Source organism: Ascochyta rabiei, chromosome 6 (assembly GCF_004011695.2).
Source record: "Ascochyta rabiei chromosome 6, complete sequence".
NCBI lineage: Eukaryota > Fungi > Ascomycota > Dothideomycetes > Pleosporales > Didymellaceae > Ascochyta > Ascochyta rabiei.
In genome coordinates this window covers 1,505,604-1,525,540 of record NC_082410.1, presented here as the reverse complement: position 1 = coordinate 1,525,540, position 19,937 = coordinate 1,505,604, and the positions used below count along the sequence as shown (strand labels likewise).

The following is a 19,937-nucleotide window of genomic DNA, read 5'->3' as shown; positions in this document are numbered from 1 at the left end:
GCATATGGGCGGCGCACGGGACATGTTCAAAGCATGAAGTCTGTCCAACGACAGCACTAGGGACAATATACCATACTTGAAATGCGATTGATTGATGGCTTGCGATGTAGTCGGTTGGCGTGGATGCATCTCGACTCCTGACTTGGCTGCATCTCCCATCACATAACGCTGCACTCGTCCTCGGTAACAACAATCGGCCGCTCTCCGCCTTCGCCTGCATTGCCCTCTGCGCCCTGGTTGGCAGCAATGTGCCTTGCCAGCTGAGCAAACACGGCCTGCGAGATGAAGTAGTCATCCCGTCCTCCCCTGCGGTCCATGTCGTTCTTCGACGTGATCTGGTAGGCCTGGTGCATGCGCTTGCGGCTCTTCAGCCCGTTCACCGCATGCTCGCCGTCGTCGTTGCTCAATGCTTCGTCGTCACCAGCCTCGACGTCTGGCTCAGGCCGGCTCGGCCTTCTGCGGCGGGTGAAGTGGAGACTCGAGAAGCCGTTCGAGTCGGCCGACTGGACGCCAATGCCTTTTCGTGCGTTGCTTTGGTCGCGCGTGTCCGGCGAGAAGATCTTGATGGTGTGGTCGATGCCCGACACGGCCAATGTTGGTTCGTAGGGGTGACCTAGACCATGGTCAGTGTGCTACCTGTAAGTAAAACGGGTCGACTTACCCTGCACGACATTGACGACTTCGCCATCGCCCTCGAGGATGTTCACCAGCTGTGCTGACTTGCGATCCCAAATGAAAACGTGTCCGGAATCGCTGCCGCTGACAACATACTCGTCCTGTAGTCCAAAGTAGTTGACATCCTTGACCGTCTTGACGTTGCAGTGTCCGGTGTATACGCGGGTATGCGGTGCACACGGTACATCGCGCTCCACCTTGCCCCTCTGGTTTCTCCTCCGGCCAAAGTCTGATCTCCACAGCATGCGCCCGCTTCTCGTTCGACGCAAGCCTTCATCATCCTCTGAGCCCGATTCCTCTTCCTCTTCCTCTTCCTCTTCCTCCTCTTCTTCCACATCGCCATCGCTATCGTCGTCGTCTTCCTCATCGTCGTCGTCGTCCTCATCATCCTCATCCTCACCCTCTTCTTCTTCAGATCCTTCCTCGTCTTCCCCATCTAGCACATCTTCGAATTCGGCAGGGACACGCTCAGACCCTGGCCCTGATCCTGATGCCGCTTCCAACTCACTGATTGCATCAGCCCTGGCCATCTCAGCGCCCAGCTGCTCAATCTCGTCTTCGATTGGATCAATGTCTTCTTGCCGTTCCTTCAATGCCCTCTCCTCCGCTCGTATGCTGGAGTCGGAGATACCCCTGCCACCAAACGCCCGGTCTACAAAAGCGAACTTGATATTCTTTGACGCATTAAGTAGAATGCCTCTTCCGATCTGGTGGCCCCATTTCAGCTTCGCAGCGTCTCGATCCTGGTTGGCATATCGGGGCTTGTCCTCATCCTCTTCATCACCGGTCAGGTCGGCAAAGGGTATCGAAATCGCTCGTGAGAAGGCGCGAACGGCATCAACCTCGGTGGGGAAGAGCACCCGGATATCATCAGTCATGAACCTCGACACATCCACGTTGACGACTGGATCTTCGCTTGCCAGGTCCAGCAAGTAAGGGATGAGTATCTCCTCAATGGCGTCCATATCCGCGTCTTGCGGTATTGGCATACGATCGCTTCCACTTCGGCTAGAGAAGCCTTCCACGACTGCGCCTGGGCCGCTGTCAAGCCACAGCAGGATAGCCTTCAAGAAGTCATAACCAAACTGCTCGTGTTGCGGTAGTTCTCGTTCCCTCGGCGCATGCTGTACAAAGGCAAAGTACTGCGAGATCGCAGCGTCTGAGCTGGAGCTGGATCCCGTCAAGAGCTGGCCACCCATTACTCGTGAGAGAGTGCCAGCTGCTTGAACAAAGCGTCGAGATGCAGCTCGATCGTCACGTAGTTTGTTCTGCACTGCAACATCGACGGGATCGGGGTCGAGCGGATAGCCCCACGATCGAGACACGTCGTCCATATCCGAGAGGATGGAGTGCGTCATGCCGAGGAGCGATGTATAAGCCAGATGTAGTCCAGATTCGCCGTGATCAGCGAGATCAAATATGCGCTTCTTGATCTTGACCGCGGTTTTTGCAATTCGAAAGTGATCCGTCCCACGCAGCTCAGTCAGCTCTTCTTGCGTCATGCGGGAACTTGTAGGAGCCCCGATGCGGATGTCTTCAGATTGACCGTTCCCGTACCTAACTCGAAGGGCCAAGTCATCATCAACACTCTGGGTTCGCTGTCTCGAACTCGCTCGATCTGCAGGTTCTTGGGTGCTCGACTTGGGACGCTTGCGCTTCCGACTCTTGTCCTTGACGCGACCTGTGACATCACCAGTGGTGACCTTTGATGCTGCGACCTTCTCACGTGCATCTGGCGTCCGGTGAATGTCGAAACTGTAGATATGGTCTTGCGACCAGCTCACAATCAGCTCATTGGGATACGCGTCACTGATCTTGCATGCTGTAATGTGGCCACCGTCGTTGCGTTTCATACGTTGTTTGCCGCTGGGCGCAAATTTCTTGACACACTGGGTGGCCTGGCCTAACAGCTCCTCATCATCTTCTGTCCAGTTGCTCGGACTCGACAATCGGGACCCGCGCTCGCGGTTCTTATCCCTGCCAAGCATACGTCGATCGTGGAGGAAACAATGGAGATGCGCACCGCCAAGTGCTATGTAGTGCGGCTGTGACGGTGAGCAGGAGACGGTGTTTAGATCGAGACCATAGCGACTGTAGGATATAAGCGGCGGTGGCACACTGTCGGTAGCGTCTGGATCCCTAGCCCACGATGGCAGTCGAGCGTCTTGTGCAGGCGGATACGTCTTCGAAGGCTGTCTTACGTCCCACTGCCGTACATCGCCATCGTTGGAGCATGTCAGAAAGTAGAAGGGATTATCCTCCGTCACGATGCGCTTCACTGTATCGTTGTGGCTTCGAAAGGCCCTCTCATTCGTCTCTGCTCCGGTGAGGGTGACGGCGTTTCGCACCTGCTGAATGCTGGGCCTTGTTCCTCCGCTCCTTTGTCTGCTCCCTGACCCATACGCAGAGTGTCCCGAGTGTTCGATGTCAAAGATGCGAACGTCGTCGGTCGCCGAGACAAGGGTGCGGTCGTTCGAGTAGGGCATGAACTTGACGGAGAAGATGTTGGATCGGTGGCCTGTCACGATAGATGTGGTCAGGTTGAACTGCTCTGTGTCCGAGCCTGGGTTGTACGAGTGAATGTTGATTCGGTGATCGTCGGAGCCGGAGGCAAGGAGACGGCCGGACCTCGACCAGCTGATAGACGGTGAGTTGGTGTCCTGTGAAGCCGAGCAAAGGTGTCTGCATACCTCAGAGCGTTCACACAACCATTGTGGCCCTCCAGCTCGTTCACAATATCAAGCTTGTCCACCCAGTGCCTGTCGCCATAGATGCCTCGAATATCCGTGTACGTCCTGCGCTGGTGGCCGACTTCTCGCTTCAGCAAGCGGTCATACACGGTGTGCTTCATCCTGGGGACCGACATGGGCGCAGTGGAAGGAGTGTGGCGCGCTTCGGGGTGGGAGTGGGAGTGGGAGGATAGCGGCGAGGCAAACAGCCGGGCTGGGCTGCACGCGTCTCTGCACGGCGGGTGCGAGTAAGGGCGCAATCAGTCAGGCGGGAGTTTCTCAGGATCCAGGCTCGCGTAGAGGAAGCTGACACGCATTGCGGTGCATCGGCGAGTGGCTGAGAGAGCGGTGGGAGCGTGAGCGTCCGTCCACCTTCCACCCTCCATGTGGTTGCAGCTGCGCGGGATGACGATGCACCTCCGTGCTTCCGCACCAACGCCGTGTGCAAGCATCAGCCCTGCCGTGCCTAAACGCCGATCTTGTCACGTGGATCATCGATTTTTGGTCTCGGGCAGAAAGAAATAACACGGTCATCTCAAATGCTTCTTTCAAGTCGGTTGTTCCTTCTAAAAAACTAGGTGAAAGGGCTATTTACGATTTGCATACAGGTCACTCCCGCAGCCACAACGCCCTCTCGCAACACTCCTTCAAGCCGCAGCAAACCGACTTCTTTCCCTCAATCCCTTTCCAAACTTGAACAACACCAACATACCGATTGCACACAAGACCATGAACCCACCGAGCAAGCTCACGCCTCCGCCAACACCGAGGCTTTGGAACATGGGCTTCGAGAACAGGATGGCTGCAAATGCAAGCAAGCTCCTGGACAGACTGTTCGCCGAGAAGATGCTGGCAGCATAGCGAGGGTAGATGTTGGGGATGTAGAGGAACACGGATTGTGCAACAAAGTAGGTACCGAAGATGCTGAGACCCAACCCCACCGTTGGAGCCATCCAATGGACGGATGGACGCGAAGTCCACGCTGCAGAAGCTGTTAGCACGTTGCACGCAGTCGAGGCAAAGGTTGACTTACCGAAGAGGAAGAGCCCGATGCAAATGACGGGACTGGCGAACAAGCCCGGCAACAAATGGTTCTCAAGCTCGCCAAAAGTGCCATCCATGAGACGCGGGAATACCCGGTACTTGAGGTAGATGCATTGCATGGTAAACGCGAGTAAGCCAGCCGGTGCAACGACAAGGAACACAAGCCCGGTACTTTCTGCGGAAAAGCCATACATGACTGGGTATACGAGGGGTAGAGACTCGAAAAACGAGTAATAGGTGCCGTAACACAGGCCCATGCTGCGAGAGCTGTTAGCGGGCAACGGGTCTGACTGCCACAAGAGGCTGACTTGCTAGATGGTCGTGAAGAGGATCGCTGGATCCAACGCATTGATCTCCCAAGGTTTGATCAACGCATCAAACAACAAGCTGGAAGCTTTCAGGTTCTTCTGTTTCTTCTCCGCGTCAGACATGAGGTTCCAGTTGCCAGTCTCCTCGCGAAGGCGCTTGGCCTTGTAGTACAAGATCGTGGGAGCTGAAGACTCGGGCAGCATGCATAGCATGAGAATGTAGATTGGCCCCGCAATGATCATAAGCTCCCACGCCGAGAACCTCCAGCCAAGTGCGCGGACGGCGTAGGTGGACAGCGTTGGGCCGAGGGCAGGTCTATTCATGCTTAGCAAGGTTCTGCTCATGTAAAACGACAAAAACATACCCCATCGCCGCTGTTGCTGCCCACAAAGCCACAGCAAAAGGAAACTGAGCCATGGTCCAGATATCAGCAAGCGACGCTCCCGCTGTAGCCAGACAAGGCGATGCCATGAAACCGAGCAGGAACCGCAATACCATCAAGCCGGCATAGTTGTTGACGAGCGCGGTGGGAATGCACAAGATGACGAAGAGAAAGCCGGATATTGCGTACGGCGGGTTTCGTCCAATCGCTGGAATCTCAGAGATGGGCGAGAAGAGTAGGCATCCTAAACCGTAACCCAACACGTACAGTGCGAGGCCCAACGAGCCTTCCACATGCGAGACGTGGAACAGCTCCTGTACTGTTGTCTGCGAAGGCGTATAGATGGACGAGCCAACGTATACAGCAAATGTGTACAGGGCGATGAGAGTGGTCATGAGGACCTTGTCAATCATCGGCCAGTTCTGGGGATTACTTGGGTCGTCTGGGCCTTGCCAGCTAACGAGAGTCGCACTTTGCTCCAGTTTGAGCTCGGCACCAATAGTGCTGTCTGCGGGAACGGTGGCAGGGATGTCATCGGTGGAGGAGAGGGGTGATATCGCTTTGGCTTTCGTGCGGGAGAAGTCAAAGCTGCGATGGCGAATGTAGTGAAGGGCTGTGCCAACGCTCGAATGGCGGAATAGGTAGGACATTGGGAAGAAACGAGACAAGACGATGAGTGGTGAGTTTCTTTCGACAGCGAGAAAGCTGAGGAATGAACTGGGAATCGTTGATGCGAAGCTTGAGATGACACCTCGAGGAGCTTCCAAGGTGCTGAGAAGGTAGGAGGAAGGTAGCAGGCAGTGGTGGTTGCCTTGCTGGGGCCTCTGGACACATCAAAGGTTTATATCGTCGTGCATTCCTTAAGTCCATCACAACGCCGTGCAACCTCCCGGCGTTTGTCAGGCTCTCTTGCGTTATGTGATGACTGCAATTCGTGCCAAGATGCAAGCGGTAATGGCGCTGACGGATCCACGTCGTGTATACGCCACAGTACCGTAGGGCAGAGGCTGGCTAACCTGCATAGGCAATGTGTCTTCATGTTAAGCTTACTGTAGGCGATAAGGGTGTACCAATGTAAGGACGACTCCTCTCAGCAAGGAATCTGAACGGACAAAGGCGCATGTCTTCTCTCCCGTCTCCGTTGTCATTGGTGGACGAGTGAGGTGAGACTCTTAGAAAGCGTGGCTGCCTCGAGTAGCTTCACAGCTTCTCAGGGTCCATAAGCGGGGAGCAGGACCAAAGGAGCGGACGAAGCCGTTCGGACAGCGGACAGCGGACAGCGGACAGGATGATCGGTAACTCTTTTCTTGTGGAGTTTCGGAAGCCATTCGTACTCGCTCTGCGAGTCCAAAGGTGCACATTTCCAAGATCTGGCTGCTTACTTGTATCTGCTTGTGCAACTCCAGGATGCATCCGCTTTGGGAAATAGTCGGGCTGGTCGGCGATATGTGCACGGTTGGTCACGATGGTTCGCCATGATGGAGAGGCGTGGGAGACATGATTCCAGGGTCAGCAAAAAGCAGAGCGTGAACTGTCTGAGTGCCGACAGCCCACACCATCCGTGCAGACTGGTTCCCATGTGGTGTGGAGAGGCATGTGGGGAGACATGGGCTGCAAAGGGTGAGTCTGTCTGCACCGGTGCAGGATCTCACTGCAGACTGTGAGCTCTCTTGATGCATGGTTCTTCCAGAGTGTCCGTTGTGGGTCGCACGACGGATTGTGCCCTGAGGCTCACTTGCACAGGCTTGATCAACAACGCCCGTCCCTCATGGCGAACCGTGCGGGCAAAGCGTCCGGTCCACGGTGACCGTTGCGTGCGCGCTGGGTCTGTAGCACACTGTACCGGTACTGGGTCTGTAGCACACTGTACGGTGCCTACTCCAGCATCGTGGTCTCAACATCCGCCTGTTTCAAGATCATGTTAGCGGGCAAGACAGCGGTCAAGCTTCAGAGGCAAAGCTTGGCCTACATCTCGTTTCGCAATCGCTGTCATGTGTTTCTCGACAACCTCACCAGACGCGCACAGTTTTGTGCTCCGCAATCCGCTACCGATTTTCGCTCGTAAACAGACGACTGGCGTGGCGGAGGCCGCGGCCCGCAAACGCGTCGTGCCTCAAGTCGCGCATTCGGCTCCTCTTTTCTCTCAAAATCTCTTCCGCCAGGTGGTGGAGCGCGGCGTGGGCAAGGCAGATGCTGGTGTAGACAGAAGCGGGGTGTGGTTGTGCGCAGGTATGGTAAGGGTACGATGTGCACGGCCGTGTGTCGACAGCGGTGCGCACGTGGGTAGGGCCGGCTCGTACTGCGAAATGAGGTACCAGAGGCTAGCCAGTCCAAGGCATGGCCATGAGGAAAGCCAGTTGACAGTAGGTATTAATAGGCAGAGCTGGTCAGGGCGGCACTCTCGATTTCCTGGAAGGGTATAGGTAGGTGCAAAGGGTGCGCCCGAGGTTTGCTCCGCTGCAGCCTGCAGCCATGGGCGGTAATTACTGTTGAGATGCGAAGAGTCCCGGATCGCAGTGGTCGATGCCGTCTGTGTGTTGGGATGGCGGCATGGCGTGTGTTTGGCGAGGCTGGACGCACGGCTCCTGGAACGCGGACAGGACGAGATCCGCAAGCGGAAACCGCCTTGACCTGGCAGGGACGAGATATCGAAACCAATGCACCCAGATCACGCGCGTAAGCCAGCGGATCACCAAACCAAGTCAGCACAGCATTCGAGACTTGGAGTGGAAGGTGCGGGGCTGCTGGAACCAGTGCGTTTGCAGGCAAGCAGCAACAGGGCACGGCTGCGCCAGCCGGGTGCCGAGCTTTGGGCACTGCGATGCACAGATCTAGCCCTCACGCACAGGCCCCCGACTTCCCAACTTCACGCTTGCAGTCACTGCACCCTGGTACCGGGAGATAATAATAACAAAGATAATGCTGGCTGGGGGCGCTCAGGCCTGATTTGGCAGGGAGCGACAGGCCTTGGAAGAGGGCATCACTGCGCATCCGTGGGCATCGAGAGCCGGCCGCCGGCGGGCGTAGCTGAGACGAGGGTGCGAGCCGTGTTAGTGCAGTGTCACACCAAGGCGGAAGGTTCGACTGGGTCCGGGCTTGTGAGCGCCCGCCTGCGTACATGTACGGAGTGGGCGCCGTCGTGTTTGGCTGCTGCTCGCAGTCTGCATCTACCTCGACAGTGCGAAGCTTCGCCATTTGAACATTTTCCATCGTCATACCCACACCCATACCCATCGTCATACCCATACCCATACCCATACCCATCCCATACCAATTCCATACCAACACCATACCAACACCATACCAATACCATACCAATACCAAAGTGTTGGCCCATCATTGCCGTTCTTGGACCTTGTACTACCCACGTCGGCTTGCACGCTTCCGATACTCGAATCGAACCCGCCCGAGCAGATAAGCAATTGGAAAGGAGAGCAGGATTCGAGTGAGCACTTTCGCTTCATGTACAGGAACCTGCTGTTGACCTCTTGCGCAGTCCACCTCGTATCTCCACAACCTCGCGGCCCTAGCCCGCCAACACAACCAGCCATGCGCACCACTTCACTCCTCACCACTTTTCTCCTCACCACAGCAGCACTGGCAGCACCAACACGGACGCAGTCGCCCACCCACTGCCGCTGCCTCCTCGTCTCTGATGCCTTGCACCCCCTCGAGACCCCCTCGGCCGCCCACTGGACACCAGCCAACTGGAAACCCACCGACCCAACACCCAGCGCATCCCCGTACCACCAAACCCCGGACCAATGTGAAAACCTCGGCCCCGAGCTGGAGAACTTCCGCCATGCGAAACCTGACCTGTACGAATCCTACGTGCGCGACAAGATCTCAACCACGTCTTACCCAACAACGCACAGCGACACGGAAATGCCCTTGTCCACCCAAGTCCTGATGAACCGCGTGTCACGCCCCACCTCACACGCCAACGAGCGCATTGTGTGCTACGCGGAGCCCGAGACCTTTTCAGCGTACAACGACTCGTGTCTCACCCTGTGGGCGCTGCAGATCATCGTCGCCGCCACCATTCTGGCCTGCGTTGCCGAGGCCATCCACTTGGGCATGCGCTGGTTCTTCGGCACCGCCTCCTCATCCCCGGACTGCGAAGAGAGCCACATGTCGTCCCAGAAGGCGCTGCGACTGCCTGGTGCAGAGCGCCTGCTCCTTGCCATTCCCACGCGCGCGAGTGAAAAGGACGACATTTTCAGCCCTGGCGCAGACAAGAAGACGAAGGCGTACGAGGCCACACGCTACTTTGTCGTCAAGAGCTCGAGTGGGAGGAGAGAGTTCATTGCGTATGACAGCGAAGACGATGATGAGGCAAACAGGCCCGTCATGTGATGTCACTCCCATGCGGCGCGTTGGTTTGTAGGAGATGCCTGTGAATGCCTATTCAGCGATGCAGTGAGGCGGTCTATACGGTCTATACGGTCTATAATACCTTAATGAAGTAGGATCCATGTCCAACATAATACCCAATAAGTAGATTCCATGTCTAACATGATACCCAATGAAGTACGATCCATGTCCAACATAATACCTAATAAGTAGATTCCATGTCCAACATGATTCCTAATAAAGTAGGATCTGTGTCCACTATAATACCTAATAAGTAGATTCCATGTCTGACATGATACCTAATAAGTAGGATCCATGTCCAACATGATACCTAATAAAGTACAATCCATGCCCAACATAATACCTAATAGGTAAATTCCATGTCCAACATAATACCTAATAAGTAGATTCCATGTCCAACATAATACCTAATAAGTAGATTCCATGTCTAACATAATACCCAATAGTGCGATCCATGTCCAAAATGCCATCATCTCCAGCGGTTTCATCCGCTACCAGAGAGTCGAGGAAAGTGTCATCCTCAATCGACATGGAAGTTCGGCACGCCCTCTCATCCATCGCGCGTGGCGTCGCTCAGAGAGAAGAAACAACCCAGAGCAAGAACAAACCCAGAACAAGAACCAGAACCAGAACCAGAACCAGAACCAGAACCAGAACCAGAACCAGAACCAGAACCAGAACCAGAACCAGAACCAGAACCAGAACAAGAACCAGAACCAGAACCAGAACAAGAACAAGAGCAAGAACAAGAACCAGAACAAGAACAAGAACAAGCAGACGCCACTCCAACCCAGGCAAGGCCATCGCGATCGAAATGCAAACAAAACGCGCATTGGGGTATCTACCAGCCCAAAAGACCGCGAGTCGACATGCAGCCAAACGAGAACAAAGTCGCACTCCCAACCCAAGAGGAGGGTGGTGCCAGGTGGTGGTGGTCGCGTGCGTGGGCATAAGGTGGTGCAAGGGGCGAAGACGGGCCGACGAGGGGGGGAGTGCGTGCGTGCGTGCGTTCGTGCGTGGCTCCGCTAGTGTCAACAGCAACAAGCATGACCTGTCGTTTCTTACCTGCCCGCAAGGAAATGGCAAGGAACTGAAAATTGAAAGTTTAAAAGGCAAAACGTTCATGGGCAGAGCGCTTGGGCGGTATGCAGTCCCGAGTTGTCGCTATGGGTATCTAATCGTGTCTAATCGTGGGTAACAGTGTCTAATCGTGGGTAACAGTGTCTAATCGTGGGTACTAGTGTCTAATCGTGGGTACTAGTGTCTAATCGTGGGTTACAGTGTCGAAAGGTGGCTACAGTGTCTAAAGGTGGGTTACAGTGTCGAAAGGTGGCTAAAGGTGTCGTCATTAGTGTCCAGAGCCTGAAGTCGTAGTAGGGTATCTTGGACATATTGGGTATCGCAAGGGTGTTTGGCTGTAGACCGCAGTGGGAGTCATCGCAGATGGGCTCCAGAAGGTAGGTCGCAGAAGGGTGCAGTTGCAAAGCAAGGCGCAAGGGTCCGGATGGTGGCGGCAGGCGTCTAGTCGCAGGGGCAATCGGATGGGTTGTCGCAAGTGGTCGGTCACCACAGTCACATCGATTGCTGGTTCGGATGGTCTAGATGAAAGTCGTAATTAAGGGTTCGCTGGGAACCCAGTGTATAGACATGGACAGTCGAATCGGTCGAGACCAGAGGGCCAGTCGTCGACAAGCCGAAACAGGTTGAAAAAGGAGGCATGAAAGAGGCAACGCTGCGAGCCGGGAAAACGCTGAAGTACAGGAGTAGCTGAGACATCATGTCGTACTGTGTCGAAGAGGGCAAAGCATCTGGGAGGCTCCAAGTGGAAGGCGCTGTGCAAGGTGTAAAAGGTCGTGGCAACATAAGGGCATAGATAGAAACTGGCAACCACACATCATCTACATGATCGTGTGCCACCCCTTCTCGTTCATGATGTCAATCCAAAAAGTGTCGGTACCCTCATCGGACTGTCGCCATGTCTCCTTGATCAGGCTGATCAACTGACCAAGTGGTTTGCCAGGCAGGCGGTGAGCGTACACTTCTAGGCGTCGGATGACACGTTCCCTCGCCTGGAGTACCTTGGAGTCGTTGGCATGAACGTCGAAGAAGTCGACCGACGAGACAAGCTTGAGTTCGCAGGCGGCTACCGTGATGACTAGCTGCTGGATGCAGAACGTGCCCGAGGATGCTGGCAGAGACTCGATCATCTGTAAAATGTGCATGGCGAGCGAACCGAGCCATAGTTTGATGTCGCTGTCTTCGTAGGGTGTCTCAAAGCGAGGCATGGGAAACTGAAAGTCGACGTTCTCAGATACAGGCAGCTTGTTGGTACCCAGACGCTTGCGCAGAATGGAAGGGAAGACGCGGTAGATCTCGAGCAGACCAGCGCAGCGGTACGCTTCGGCTAGGACAGTGAAGTGTTCCTTTGGCGTACGATCATCACCGGTGTCAGCGATCTCGCCTACCGAGGGGTAGTCCACCGCCAGGAGATCTTCCTCCAACGATGATGCGTTGAGAAGGTTCTCTTGACGGAGAATGAGATCCATGACAGAGTCTCGGTTCAGTGATCGCTCGCTACGAACGAGTCGGCCAACCTCAGCGAACAGAGCCTGAACCATCGGGGCTATACCTGTCCAGGGATGAGGCACAATCTTCCCGTCGGATCGTCGGCCTGCAGGGATGCTCTTCTTGTTGGAGACTATGCGAGGGCGCATACCTGACGGTCTCGAAAAGCTCATAGCATTCTCTGTAACAAACCCCATGACCATCTCCCAGTAGATGAGAGACTCTTCGAAAAACTGTGCTTCACGCTGCACCTCGGCCTCTTGGGACCTGTCCATCAACTTTGGTAAGATGAGGCCTCGAGCGGTGGCAAGGAACTCTGTACCAAGAGCGTTGGTGTCGTGCCATGAGGTGGTGAGACCGAGCAACATGATGCTGAGGAACGTCCTTGTGCAGCTAATGTGGCCAGCTTGTGCCAGAGGTAGTTCTTCCTGAAATGCTGCAACAGCCTTGCGCTGGAGGTCGTTACCAATCGCGGCCATATAGGGAAATGTGTTAGCGAGATGAGCGGCGGACATTGACTGAATGGCATAGCTGATGGAAGGAGAGTCCTGATAGATTTTGCCAATCGTGGTCCTGAAAGGATTGAGGTGAGAATCGAAAGAAGAAAAGACAGCGCAAACGTCTTTGAAATAATGTTGAACAAGAAGTGACTCCTGGTCATCGGGAGACGAAGGGTTCGGCGAGGGGCTTGGAAGTCTGTAGAATCCTAAGAGCAATGAACGTGAAAGTCGAGGGCTCGCTTCACGACTGGACTCACGAGTAGTCAGAACGGAACACTCTGCTGACGACTCGTTGTACTTGGAAGGTACAGGGTCAGCATCAAGATCGAAGCCACCGAAGCCACCAAAGTCGTCCAGAGCAGTGGTATCAAGGTCAGCGTTGGCGAACGGGTCGAAGTAAAACTCGTCGTGAGGTAAGGGGATTGCATCATCACTACCATCAAGCATGGCAGGATCCAAGACATAGATGTCATCCATCGGGAACGGTTCAATGTCTCGGGGGGAGTCTTCGTCCTCTGTAGGGGATCCTTGGGCGACGACAGGCTCCTTTAGTGATGGTGGTGAGGCTAGGGGTGGTGTTGCCTGCTTGTCGTCTTCTGTCATCTCGACTTCTGCGCTCTTCCTACTTGCAGGGAGCACAGCAGCAAGGGCCTCAATGCCATTGGCAACATTTTGCGGAAGCGAGGATGCAGCAGCCTTGGAAGTCTTGCGAACTCCAACCGATGCCGACCTTGGTTTAGGTGGAGACGACGGCGTGAACTGTGTAGGCTGAAAAACCTCATACTTGGTTGACCACTTCAAGGTCTTTTCGTAACCAGGACAGGGAACGCTTCTCTTCTTGCATTGAAGGCACGATCCGACAGTCTCGTCACATTTGAGCTGTTCCATAGTCAGCGGCATCTCTCTTGGGCTAGAGTGTTTGTGCGGACTCACTCGCTTCAGCTTGCAGCGTCCGCAGCCATTCCTAGATTTAGTCTTTTTCGCCTTGAAGTCTGGTGCAAGCGTCCGCTCATGGACCAATGCGGACATGTTCGTGAGTAGGCAAAAGGACAAGATGGGCAATGTCGAACGACGGTGGTGTGATACCCCAGGATGGAAAGAAGATGCAGGAGGGGCTTCGCCAATTAATGCGGGTGAAAGTGCGATGATGACACAGCCGATGGCAACCGTTGCGTATCAAGGTAACAAGGGCCCAAGATAGAGCAGCTGATAAAAACACGTCGTGTGGTTGGGAATAGAGACAACTCAGCCTAGATCCACCGAACTCGGCTCTTCTGTCGAGTGCACTTGGCTTGTGTTGCGACGCAGCTGCATCACTGCGAGACCGATTGGCCAGTCACAATGACGGATGCCGTTTGTTTTCGATGGTAAACCCATCTATGGGAGGACGCCCGTTCACGCGGAAAACAGGACACAGTTTGGATAAACAATCGCCATCGACTGGAACGACTATCGGGTGTCGCATTGCGAAGATGTTCTTCAGGCTGCTTCGTCGTTGCATGAGGCGAATGTTGGATCACCGCCGCTTGTTATCCCTGCCCGGGTGCATGTGGGGTAGTCGAATTCGGGTGGATTTAGTTACCGCGTTAGGATAGTGCGGTCCATTTCATGCATCATGGCGCTTCACAATATCATCAGCTACGATAAAGCTACGACAGTAAAGGGGGGTGCGAGAACGGAGTGGAAATACGAGCTGCTTGCACTGAGCACGTAGTGATCTTTTACAAGAAGAAAGCCCGGCTGTGGCAAAACGTATCTCTACTCTGTTCAGGCACCCCCCTTGTACGTCTGCGAGCATGCGGCTCCGACATCGTGAGAGCGCGTCCGCGCTTATCTCCGTCTATCTGGAAGGAGTTCTCCACACAGATAGCGACTGCAAAGTCGTTGAAGATAACGCTCACGAGGCCAGCTCTGCAGTAGGCATGGTATGGCCCATCTTCTTTGTCCACCTGACACCAGCTGGCGGCAGTCCAGGGGGCGAGTATCAGGTGTTGAGATTGTAGCCATTGTCGCTGAGGCGGCTCTGTTGCTTCCGCACTCTGGTCTGGCAGATCAACGTCTGGCAGATCAACAAGTCGTGTCTGGCGTTGTGGCTTGTGGCTTCGGCTAACAGCACGATCGAAGTTCGAGACCAGGATGCATGAATTGACATTACGGCATGAAATTCTAACATCTACACCAATGAACAGGAGGCTCGTGTCTACCCCGCGAAAAATGCTAGAAAACGTGTCTTATTACCGGCATGTGCACCGACAATGCCATGGTTCTTGCGTGGAAACTCCGGGGAAAGCATGGGGAACTCCTCTGTAACGCTGTGTGCGCTACGAAAATAACGCGATGAATAATGCCAAGCTCAAACTCACAACTTCGTATCGAGGTCGTGTATCGGTACTTTCGCCGATCATCGTGCAGCTCAAAACTTCTCCATCAAGTTCTTTCTGACAGTCCACATGCGCGCTCTCTTGCCAAAGATGTACATTGGAATCGAAAAAAGCATGCATGCAAGTTGGACGCAACCGACAACTCTGTTGCTCATTAGCTACAGTACGTACTTGTTTGATAGCTCTCAGGACACCCACATGAATGTATTCTTAGGACCTTTGGCCTCGAGCCAGTGTGGGAAGAATAGTGAGAAGACGAAGCCGTGCAGAACGTCTGGGCGTTGTTAGTACCATTGCTTGAAGCTGTGCTAGAATTAGGGCAGCATGCGAAAAGAGAAAACCTACTCTTGCAGAAGTTGAGCGTCACCAGCGCTTCACCAGCGTACATGCGGTATGAGTCGACAACGAAAGTGATTGCGGTAGTGGAGGCAAGACAGCAACCGAAACTGATGATCCCAAAGAAGACCGTGGGCACGAAAAAGTTGTCCTTCTCTTCAGCGCTCCACCCAAAGCCCATGAGGCCAATGCTTGTAGTGATAGCGATTGGAAGGGCCATGACCAGACGGAACTCGGGTTCGTATACGCCATCGTTTCGACGTGCCATGAATCTTACAATAAGATCTGATACCTTCCCGGCAACAGCTGTTCCCAGCACGCCGCCGACGAAAGGGGAGACGTACACAAGACCAACCTGAAGCGCAGTAAAGTTGTACGAGTCGTGGTTCTGGTAGACGTGCGCAACAGATTCAGATAAGACGATAAGCCAACCAACTGCGAGGGCGTACACCAGGGAAGACCAGAGCACAGCTGGATACGCGAGTAGTATGAAAGGCCTGACCATGACCTTGAGCCACTTGTCTTTGGCCAGACGGCCATTCCAGGGTTTCAAGGATTGGCGGTATGACTTTGCGGGGGCCGTGCGGTAATAGTCCGTGTAGTGTATCGAGAACTGTTCGGACAGCTGATCGGCATCTAGCGGCCTGCCAGGTTCTGTGGATGAGAGACTTCGGCTCCCAGAAGTCTGGTCCTGCTTTTCGGGGTCCGCGATCGAATCCTCTGGTAATTGTGAAAAGTAACCATGTCGTGGAGTACCCGGGGGTGAGGAATGAATACTGATAGGAGAGCGCGGTGTTGCTGGTAGGTCTGCGTGTGAAACAGAAGTCTCGTGCTCAAACTCGTCTGCGAAGCCTACATGGGCAGTCTTATACGCCTTCTTGGGATGTTCCAGAGGTGTTGCAGCCTGTGGGTTAACGACGGTGGAGGTCATGGCTGGCCCTGCTAATTCGTCTGTCGATTTCTTGTTGTGTCTTGTTGGTAGATGGAAATGCTTGTGTCTTCTTGGGCTGTGACTGCGACTGCGTGCATGGCTTCGGTCCCTTGCTCGTGGTGTACGATCCCAGAAGGTTTCGGGGACGAAGAAGAAGATGAGGAAGAAGGAGAACCCAACAACGATTGCAACGATCCAGAACACCCATCTCCAACCTAACGACTGCACGATTGCGGCGCTGACCAGCGGTATCAGGTTCTTCCCGCCGAGCAACAGCAGTGTGTACATGCCTAGGCGGTACGCTCTTTCGTGGAGAAAGAAAATCTCGGCGATGGTGGCACTCGGAAGGCATTCAACCGGGGAGACGGCGAAGCCTTGGACGATGCGTGCAACGACCAAGGATGCGTAGTTTGGCGAGAGGGCGCACCAGACCGACGAGAGCGTGAACAAGATGATGGCGACCAGATACACGGGCCTCTTTCCGTATAGAATCGCAGTAGGCGATGCAACGACACTCCCAAGACCCAAGCCCAACATGTATAGGCCAGTCGTCAAAGCCACCTGCGAGAGACCCACGTTGAATGTCTCTGCAACATCGTGAAACCCTGCAGCCAACACAGGCGTCATGCCACCGCCAAGCATGCAGTAAAAACCGAGGGAGATCAGCGCGGCATCTCGTCGCAGCTGCTTCCAGTTGAGCGGGTCGTTCGCCGAATCCTCGGGCTGGGGGTCCAGTATGAACTTCCCATCCTTTGTACGTTTCTTTTCAGGCTGCCGCGACCGTGACGAGTGGCGCGAACCACGAGAAGCACTCCGTGAGTGGCCATACGCCGAGGGCAGGGAGGAGGCAGACGTTCGTGCGCGTGCGTGTTGTAAACCGAGTGGCTCGTTGCGGTTGTGCGCCTTGGAGAGTAGGATAACAGAGCCTTGAGGAGCGTGTCAGTCCATCTAGCACAGACGTCACTCCGCTGTGTGTCTTACCAGGAACCTCGTCGGTGAGAGGGTCGCTCAGGATGCCAAGATTCCACCTCTTCGTACTCGACTTCTTCTCGTTTGGAGGCGAGGACGTGGGTGCATGGTCGCTGCCTTCTGCCGGTGCAGGCTGCTTCCGCAAGGCTCCCAGTAGACCCATGATGTGGCGAGTCGAAGGAAACGAGCAATGCCTCGTGGGTGTAGGAGTATGGACCCAACGTGGCAGGCGAAGGGTGGTTGAAGCAACAGCACAGATCGACGGTGACGGTGACGGTGACGGTGACGGTGACGGTGAAAACGGTACACTATGTTTCGCCGACACCCCATGGGGCTGCTACACCCACACGCAAACCAGGGTCCACCATGGTTGCAGGTGCGCGATAGGCAGGTGACAGGTTGTGGAGTAGCTGTATCTCCAAGTCCTACACAGAAGCAAGGATAGAGCATGGTCGCCGCGCGTGTGCTGCCCAAACGTCGTTGCAGCCGCAGGGGTGACGCAACGCCGAGGCGCTCAGTAGGTCACGGGCTCACCGCGCGCCGCCCATAACGAGTAATGAGAGACACCGCTACTCCACGATTGGACCCTTGAGGATCATGCACAACTGCCAACTGATATCGTTATCGCTAGTCGCGGCTCTGGAAATGAGATATTCGCGTGAGCTGGTGAAGAGCAAACACCATGTATGCTGCGTTGCTTCAAGGAGCGGTGTGGGCAATCGATTCGCTCTTAGAGGGGTGATTCTGCCTTCCTTTTTGCTGCGAGCCACTACAACACAGTCGAGGAGAGGGTCATAGCGCGAACGCTGCTGTCTCTCTGCGACTCCGTCTACCTACATGACTTTACTTGCTGAATTTCCCTTGAAGACAGCTTTGTGCTTGACCCTGGAAATCCCGTCACCTGCTTTGAGACTGGCGAGACACTTCATCAAGCTAGCATACTCTCTCATTTACCAATTTATGCGGTACGGAGCTCACCGCCATGGGAGCAACAATAGCTGTCGACTGTCCGCTCATCGACACCTCAGATTTGCTTTGTTGAGGGGGTGCCGCGTCTTGCTAAAGTCCGACCGTGACGGGTGGGCCAGCGGCCTTCCTCTCGGTCTTGTGGCATGACCAAGTGGAGCATTCAAAAAGGCTTCCATGTCACCTTTGGAGCTATTCACCAACGTTGCCGACATACTGCTCTCTCACCTTCAAATGCTCACACCGCGCAGCAGCGCAATCTTCTTTGAGGCCTGACGCTGATCGACCGTAAAGCTGGTGATCAACACAAGCATCCTATCGACCGTCTTCCCTCGTATCCAAGTACGTCGTTGAATACGAAAGAGCCGCAACTAGACCAGACACATACGACAAGGCGTCGTCATTTGACTACACTTCAATTGACTTGATGTGGCTTGCACCTGAGTGTTGCTTCTTTTACGCCTGCAGGCGCCTGCAAGCGCCCACAGCCAAGCAGAGATGCCATGCAAGACACCTCGGTTCCCGTGCGAATCAACAGCACGTGGACTCCCGGCAGGCAGCGAGTCACGTTTGTCACTCGCACGACGTTGTGCACTTTTGCAATTACGCGCTTCGGCCTTGCAAAGCCAGGACCATCTTGCAACATCGCGCCGGGAGATCTGAGTTCGGCCTAAGTTAGTCCCACCGTTTCCACCTTCTCAAGATAGCGCTGGCGCCAAAATTGCATCAGGACGGGAGGGGAGGCCTTACTGACAATGTTCCACGCCCTGTACTCGCTGAAATATGGACAGCAGACGCAGCAACAAGAAATACGAGCAGCTGAAGCCCGGTCACGGCAAATTTACGGTCGAACCAAGAGTCTATGCTAGCTGGATGGTAGACATTCGCAGACTCACGCGCCGTGGCCAAGGAGATGTCTCTGCATGCTGACTGCCCCTGACTGAGAACAGTGCCTGCCAAGAGGCGCGGTAAGCTTCGCGTGGCTTCAGGTACTCCCCCCATCACCCACCGAACCGGACCTGAACCTGGCACTACACCCGGTGTGGACGAGACGGAAATCTCTATGCTGCCCACTAAGCCTTTCCTGCGGCAAGCCACAGGCCGTGGTTTCGCCCTTTGACGCTCACAGCAGTTCTCGTTGGTTCACTCGGCAAGCCATGAGTCTTGTCCACCGACTATTACCGGCGATCCCCCCAGGCTATCGAAAGAGATGCAGAAGCAGAAGACAGTCGATTGCGGTCCAAAGAAGTTGATTTCCTCTGGTGGCAATTTCGTGGTGTTGAAAACAATACGCCAGCGGAGTGTCTGACCGTCCGACCGAGCTCAGCCTTAAAGCAGGAGTATCCAACACCCTCACTTAGCCGGTGACATTATCAAAGAGCTTTAACCGAAATGACCCACCGTCCACTGAGAGCCGCCCAGTAACCGGTCAATCAGCTTTGGAAAGCGCCACGAAAAGCCATGGTGCGAAAGCCATCAACAAGCATAGCGCACCGTGTGCCTGCATGAATCTAGACGCTATGCGATCCCGTCAACCCATATCCAGCTAGCCCAGTGGGCTTTCCGCCAATGGTGTGCCTTTATCGTTTCTGTTCCTGCATCGAGTGTTACCTACGGCTGGCTCTATAGGGTGGGTCTGCCGTGTCGAAGTGTAGGATGGCTTCATGCTAGCAAACGGCGTGGGCAAGCCCCCGTGGTATCATGCAGTTACAGCAGCTGCCTGAAGCCTAGTATAATACAATCCCCCATGCCTTTTCATCTTTGGCTTTTCCTGCT

The 19,937-nt window shown here is 54.7% G+C and overlaps 5 protein-coding genes across 5 annotated transcripts, besides 6 other annotated features; 1 reads left to right on the top strand and 4 right to left on the bottom strand.

Moving 5' to 3' along the window:
- Positions 1-158: 158 nt before the first annotated feature.
- On the bottom strand, positions 159-3,541 carry EKO05_0004414 (uncharacterized protein; the record flags this gene model as incomplete). Its single annotated transcript, XM_038938909.2, has 3 exons — positions 159-613; positions 662-3,312; positions 3,366-3,541. 3 exons carry the CDS (start codon positions 3,539-3,541, stop codon positions 159-161), a joined length of 3,282 nt encoding a protein of 1,093 aa, XP_038800212.2.
- Positions 949-1,112: a tandem repeat.
- A 510-nt stretch (positions 3,542-4,051) lies between the features above and the next one.
- On the bottom strand, positions 4,052-5,789 carry EKO05_0004413 (uncharacterized protein; the record flags this gene model as incomplete). The annotated part of the gene is made up of 4 exons (XM_038938777.2): positions 4,052-4,386; positions 4,438-4,706; positions 4,761-5,072; positions 5,122-5,789. The coding sequence occupies 4 exons, from the start codon at positions 5,787-5,789 to the stop codon at positions 4,052-4,054; spliced, it is 1,584 nt and encodes a 527-aa protein (XP_038800211.2).
- Positions 5,790-8,353: 2,564 nt separating this feature from the next.
- Positions 8,354-8,463: a tandem repeat.
- A 225-nt stretch (positions 8,464-8,688) lies between these two features.
- On the top strand, positions 8,689-9,495 carry EKO05_0004412 (uncharacterized protein; the record flags this gene model as incomplete). Its single annotated transcript, XM_038945577.1, has 1 exon — positions 8,689-9,495. The coding sequence occupies one exon, from the start codon at positions 8,689-8,691 to the stop codon at positions 9,493-9,495; it is 807 nt and encodes a 268-aa protein (XP_038800210.1).
- A 626-nt stretch (positions 9,496-10,121) lies between these two features.
- Positions 10,122-10,284: a tandem repeat.
- A 221-nt stretch (positions 10,285-10,505) lies between these two features.
- Positions 10,506-10,532: a tandem repeat.
- An 879-nt stretch (positions 10,533-11,411) lies between these two features.
- EKO05_0004411 (uncharacterized protein) lies at positions 11,412-13,607 on the bottom strand (the record flags this gene model as incomplete). Its single annotated transcript, XM_038938881.1, has 3 exons — positions 11,412-12,784; positions 12,836-13,457; positions 13,512-13,607. The coding sequence occupies 3 exons, from the start codon at positions 13,605-13,607 to the stop codon at positions 11,412-11,414; spliced, it is 2,091 nt and encodes a 696-aa protein (XP_038800208.1).
- Positions 13,608-14,991: 1,384 nt separating this feature from the next.
- EKO05_0004410 (uncharacterized protein) lies at positions 14,992-17,358 on the bottom strand (the record flags this gene model as incomplete). Its single annotated transcript, XM_038939136.1, has 4 exons — positions 14,992-15,103; positions 15,158-15,233; positions 15,305-17,152; positions 17,208-17,358. The coding sequence occupies 4 exons, from the start codon at positions 17,356-17,358 to the stop codon at positions 14,992-14,994; spliced, it is 2,187 nt and encodes a 728-aa protein (XP_038800207.1).
- Positions 16,371-16,400: a tandem repeat.
- A 97-nt stretch (positions 17,359-17,455) lies between the features above and the next one.
- Positions 17,456-17,493: a tandem repeat.
- Between the last annotated feature and the right edge of the window lie 2,444 nt (positions 17,494-19,937).